We start from the raw sequence: 6,384 nt of genomic DNA on the forward strand, positions 1-6,384 counted from the left end.
CGTTGCCATGGGTTACCTGACCGTTGCCATGGGTTAACTGTCCGTTGCCATGGGTTATCTGTCCGTTGCCATGCGTTTACATGCGTTGTTATGGGTTAACTGTCCGTTGCCATGCGTTTACATGCGTTGTTATGGGTTAACTGTCCGTTGCCATGGGTTACCGGTCCGTTGCCATGGTAACCGGTCCGTTGCCATGGGTTACCGGTCCGTTGCCATGGTAACCGGTCCGTTGCCATGGGTTACCTGACCGTTGCCATGGGTTAACTGTCCGTTGCCATGGGTTATATGACCGTTGCCATGCGTTAACATGCGTTGTTATGGGTTAACTGTCCGTTGCCATGGGTTAACATGCGTTGTTATGGGTTAACTGTCCGTTGCCATGCGTTAACTGTCCGTTGCCATGCGTTTACATGTGTTGTTATGGGTTAACTGTCCGTTGCCATGGGTTACCGGTCCGTTGCCATGGTAACCGGTCCGTTGCCATGGGTTACCGGTCCGTTGCCATGGGTTACCGGTCCGTTGCCATGGTAACCGGTCCGTTGCCATGGTAACCGGTCCGTTGCCATGCGTTAACTGTCCGTTGCCATGCATTTACATGCGTTGTTATGGGTTAACTGTCCGTTGCCATGCGTTAACTGTCCGTTGCCATGCGTTAACATGTGTTGTTATGGGTTAACTGTCCGTTGCCATGCGTTTACATGCGTTGTTATGGGTTAACTGTCCGTTGCCATGGGTTATATGACCGTTGCCATGCGTTAACATGCGTTGTTATGGGTTAACTGTCCGTTGCCATGCATTTACATGCGTTGTTATGGGTTAACTGTCCGTTGCCATGGGTTATCTGTCCGTTGCCATGCGTTAACATGCGTTGTTATGGGTTAACTGTCCGTTGCCATGGGTTATCTGTCCGTTGCCATGCGTTTACATGCGTTGTTATGGGTTAACTGTCCGTTGCCATGCGTTTACATGCGTTGTTATGGGTTAACTGTCCGTTGCCATGGGTTACCGTTCCGTTGCCATGGTAACCGGTCCGTTGCCATGGGTTACCGGTCCGTTGCCATGGTAACGGTCCGTTGCCATGGGTTACCTGACCGTTGCCATGGGTTAACTGTCCGTTGCCATGGGTTAACATGCGTTGTTATGGGTTAACTGTCCGTTGCCATGGGTTATCTGTCCGTTGCCATGCGTTTACATGCGTTGTTATGGGTTAACTGTCCGTTGCCATGCGTTTACATGCGTTGTTATGGGTTAACTGAGAATGGTGGAACCTGCTTACAGACCTCCAACGGCACCAAACTTTGTCTGTGCCCCACCAAGTACGTCGGGCACCAGTGTGAGCTGGACAAATGTCAGTTCTGCGGAACGGGCAAATGTTTGACGTCAGCCTCAGGGGAGGTTTCCTGCAGGTGAGTATCGTGTGGGACGTGGTTACTGTGCTACATCGATTAGACTTGGATTTGTAAATATTTGCTGGCTTTTATTTTGAACTGCCAGAATATTCTTCACCCAAGGTCACCCAGCAATCTCTGGATTTTGTGCTTCCTAACAGTGCACAGCATGGAATATATCATTCTGAAATCGTGGGAATCATTATTATTATTGTTATTCTGCTGCATTAGGATCTTCTTTAATATTTTTTTCCTGTATGTTTGAAGCTGTCCAAATGGTCAGATCCAACCCAGCTGCTATACCTGTTCAAACTACTGCGCACATGGACAGTGTTCAGTAGACAATCGCACACTGCTGCCACAGTGCACGTAAGATCCCAGTAGACATTAACAGGCATATATATAATATTTTATTGTTTTAATGTCCGCTTAGCACACTTACCCACATATCCACTGTGTACCTCTATAACCAGGTGTGCTGTTGGATGGAGGGGATACAGATGTGATATCACAGCTCCTATAGAGTCTCATACTTCTAGTGGTAGTAAGTCAGCCACTCCCTGACCAAATCAAAGTTTGTTCATAGAACATGCACTTTGGTCCTATTTGCTTATCATTATTTGTTCACTCATAGGTACTGCGTCAATCATCGTCCCAGTGCTGCTGCTGCTGTTGCTGGCATTGCTGGTGGTTGGTGCCATCTTGTGGTACAAGCAGAGAATGCGTGGGTGAGTACTAGTTCGGGACGCTTTTTCATCTTTAAAAAATTCAAACTCCATTTGTCATCTGGTCCTCACCGTTCTGGTCTTTCTTTCTCTCTTACCTTTTGATAACCATCTATTTCCCTGTCTCCCAGGTCTCTATGCCCGGGCAAATCTCGTTCTCAGTGCTCGCGGTAACTTGATAGGGTTACATAATTCACCTGTTGACCCCCAATTCCTCTCCTCTCCTTTCCCTAAAATACAGTCAGACTGCCTTTGCTATGCTTTTGTCTATCCTTTTGTCCATTCTGTCGTTCAGTGCCGAAATCTTTCCATTGTCCTCGCTTGCCATCTTCTGTTTGGCTTCCATGGGGTTTCCCACCCAACAACACAGGGGGCCTACTCACTCTGGAATAGCTCTGGTGATGCACGAGTAGTTGAACTTTTGACATCCTCCCATTGTCCTCCATGCCTTTCCCTGTTTACATTTGTAAATATTAGGCTCAGGCAATGTGCTTGCAGAGTAAAATGTATAACTGTGCATCTCTGAAAAATGTTTATATGCTTGCAAACAGCCGAATATTTGCAATCTAATCCAGCATTCTCCGCAATGGACATGCTGCAGTATATTCGATAGGTTTGATCAAATGGCCTTTTGACACAAAAGCTCATTTGAAAACCTTTGATATATGTTGTCTTGTTCTTGTCAATTGTACATAGCCAGTGCTGAGTGAATTTATGATATGGGTTTATGATAAGACACCTTTTAGTCACTCTAGCTTTCTTCTGAGGTTAGCACATCAATTCTTTTAAACAAGGGTCTGAATCTGCTTCTAAGATAATTGTTGATCTGTTTCTCTGCAGTGCCAAGGGCTTCCAGCACCACCGAATGACCAACGGGGCCATGAATGTTGAGATTGGAAACCCTGCCTATAAGATCTATGAAGGAGATCCTGATGATGATGCTGGGGAACTTCTGGACTCCGACTTTGCTTTAGACCCAGACAAGGTAACAAAGCTTAAAAAAGCAGTTTCATTACAAAATATCTGAAAATGCCTGGTAGTGGCTAACCATGCAGATATTTCCACATTTATGAGTCCTTTTGTGAGTTTTTTTTTTTTTTAATGAATTGGTTTTGGTTGTGGAGTCATTATAGACAGTAAATAGACCCTTCTTTGTGATCTAAAGAACACTGGATGAAAGTAGCTGGGTTTCTCAATATATTCCTGTCCTTTGGACGTCTAGTGAAAAACAGTTTTCTGTCTTGACTGATCTGTAATCACTTTTCTACATTTATATCCAGTTTTTTGCCATCGAGATCACCACAGTCCAAATGCAAAAGCTTTAAAGCAAGACTTAGGAAACCAGTGGGTGTCGTTATGGTATTTACTTCTGGCATCTGTAATGAATTTTGGAATGAATATTGTTAGAATTATGTGAATCATATACTTTAGTTCTGATGAGTGGCTCCATAGTCTCATGGTTTACACGTTGTGGCTCGAGTGGTTTGTATACAGATCAATGCTTGGGCAAGATACTGAACCCTGAGTTACCTCTGTGTGTGTGAATGCATTCAGCAGATAAAAGCACAAGGCACTATATAAATACCATTTCTTTTACATTCACCTAAGAAGTGAAAAAATCTCCAGTTTAATCCCAGCTGGAGACAAAAATCCCTTGGGGGTGTCAGGAACGGAAATCCACTGTGAATAAGGGGAGCAGCTGAATAAAGCTTTTATGCTGGAGCCCTCATGGTCACTATATTCAAACACTTTTCACCACAATCATAAAACATCAAATGAGGAATTGTCCATAAAGTCCTGAGTGCTTAAAAAGAAGTTGCAAGTTCTTCACTGGAAATACACCTACTGGTTTGTTGGGGGCAGATGATTAGTGCCCAGACTTTCAGAAACAAATAACCAAACACAGAAAACATAACAAACCACAAATGTCTGCCAGGGTTTCAGCACTGAGCTGGGAAACATCTTGTTATTTATGCGAGCTGAGCCTATTTGAATAAGAAAAATACTGCTTCTTTCACAATATACCAAATCTTTTCATTTCTTTTGCCTGAGTCACTGAGAAATTTTCTTCACTCCGCAGCCCACCAACTTCACGAACCCAGTGTATGCCACCCTGTACATGGGTGCCCACAACAGCCGCAATTCTCTGGCGAGCACTGATGAAAAGAAGGAGCTCCTCTCCCAGGTTGACGAGGACATGAGCGACCCCCTGGCATAGACCTCGGCATGGACTGAACTCTGCCAACATTGCCCTGCCTCGCCCAACCTAGAGCCAGCGAGCTCTCTCATTTTATGCCTTTACCAACTGAAAAGAAAAGCAACAAAAAAACATAAAAACGAGAACACTGTATAAAATGTATAAAATGAAGAACTACTTTTTTAAAGTGATTGCAGTATTATATTTTGTTCTTTGACAAAAAGGAAAACAAATCCTCTGGTGACGGAAAAGAAACCATTTTATAGACATTTTATCCAGTTCTTTTTCATTTTGCTCACTTCCTCACAACTTCTCTCTCTCACACACACACACACACACACACACACACACACACACACACACACACACACACACACCTTTCTCACGCATTCAGCCACTACCTCTGTGCAAATGTAAAAGATACAAATGGCAGTGGAACAATTTTAATTTTTTTATTTTTGTATAAATTGTGTAGGGGAAAAGAGAAAAAAAACATTTTTGTTCCATCCTAGAAAATGTTGCCAAGTCTTCGTTGTTCATGAAAGAGAGGAGATGCGTCAGTGCTCACCACGAATGCTTCCTGGATGCTGGTTCACATTTTGTGTATATGTATGTTTGCTACTGGAGGTCTTAGAGGGAAAGGCGAGGTGATGTTTAACTGCACGTGTATGCACAAGAGACTCGGCATCTGATCTGTTGTTGCAAAGAGCTACATTCAAGTGATTGTCTTTTACCTCCTTGCACAGACTAAAGTTACATATATATATATATTATAAATATATATATTTCCATATATATGAACCTATTAACAAAGTGTCTTGAAAATATACCCAGGAATACAAACATCAGTAACAAATAGCAGTCTGTACTTTTTAATGTTTTTCTTTTGTTTTTTTAAGTCATTGTATAATTGACATACTTTGTGTCACCGATGAATGAATCATGGCAGTGTGTTAGTGTGCGCTGGATGAAGATGATTGTAATTAAGTCCACATTCCAGGATGAAAAAGCCTGGGATGATATCCGTGGCCTTGGATTAGCCTACTGCAGGACACCCTGGACAGGAGCTGGGGCTTTGTTCTGAAACTCTTCTGGAGTAGAGACAAGCTTCTGTGAATTTCCGGTCATCCTCTAAAAAAAAAAAGAACCTGCGACCAGTAATTAGCCGAGAACGGTTGCTTTCAACTTTTGTTCCTCGTCTTTTGATTGTAAACATACTTTCAGGAAAGGCCAGGGAGACCGTCTGATGGTACGTACTTCTGTGGGAGGTTGGATTTTTTTTTTCTTTCCTTCACTGTATGTAATTACATGGACATGTAATTTAGGTTAATGCTCATTGTTAAGTGCATTCTCAGGAAGGAGACTGATCGGCTTCCTGATAAGCATTCCTTTCTCCATTCCTTTGCTTTGCTGCTAACCATCCGGATTTTTAGTCTGGGAAGTGTGGCTCTATGTCTCACTGCTCACCGTATTGCTTTTAATCACCTCAGCTTGTCAGCCATACCTACCATATCACTGCATGGTGCTCACACACACACAGACACACTTAACCAAGAGGAAACTCTGGCTTTAGTCCTCAAATGTTAACAGTATTCATCACATTTTTTCTTTAAATTCTGTTTTTTTTTTCTTGCTTATTTGCTTTTAACATCCTGCTCTGTTAAATCGCCATGTAAGTTGGAACAATCATATTTCATTTGGAGAATTTCTTTAACTGGCAAAAACCCACGTTTGTGGTTCTGATTGTTTTGTTATAATTCAATTTCTTTTTGATATAAGGAATTAAATGGATTTTTATAGTAGAAATGTACGATGGCCGTGTCTGTCATTTGGAAAGATGGAGAGGAGAAGCAGTCTACTTCATACTTCAGTACATTAGGAAATAGCCTCACTTATCATTAAAGAATGAAGAAATAAAACACAAACATGTAGAAAGCACTTGTTTGGATGTTGCTTAATCTGGAAAGGCTTCTGAATTGTAATGAAAGTCTTTGGTCTTGTTACATAAATCATCATATTTATTAAACAGGAAGTGTTGTCTTTCAGTCAACAGACAATCCCAAGAATAGCTTTT

The 6,384-nt window shown here is 42.3% G+C and overlaps 1 protein-coding gene across 1 annotated transcript; it reads left to right on the forward strand.

The window, feature by feature from the left end:
* The first annotated feature begins 1,233 nt into the window (after window positions 1-1,233).
* On the forward strand, window positions 1,234-6,045 carry LOC146610374 (low-density lipoprotein receptor-related protein 1-like). The gene is made up of 6 exons (XM_085344970.1): window positions 1,234-1,406; window positions 1,656-1,757; window positions 1,862-1,932; window positions 2,023-2,116; window positions 2,954-3,098; window positions 4,194-6,045. The coding sequence occupies exons 1-6, from the start codon at window positions 1,234-1,236 to the stop codon at window positions 4,329-4,331; spliced, it is 723 nt and encodes a 240-aa protein (XP_085201096.1). The 3' UTR covers window positions 4,332-6,045.
* Window positions 6,046-6,384: the final 339 nt, after the last annotated feature.

Source organism: Diplotaxodon limnothrissa, linkage group LG20, assembly GCF_057381915.1.
Source record: "Diplotaxodon limnothrissa isolate DT_005_m linkage group LG20, D_limnothrissa_male_GT1.1, whole genome shotgun sequence".
NCBI classification, from domain to species: domain Eukaryota; kingdom Metazoa; phylum Chordata; class Actinopteri; order Cichliformes; family Cichlidae; genus Diplotaxodon; species Diplotaxodon limnothrissa.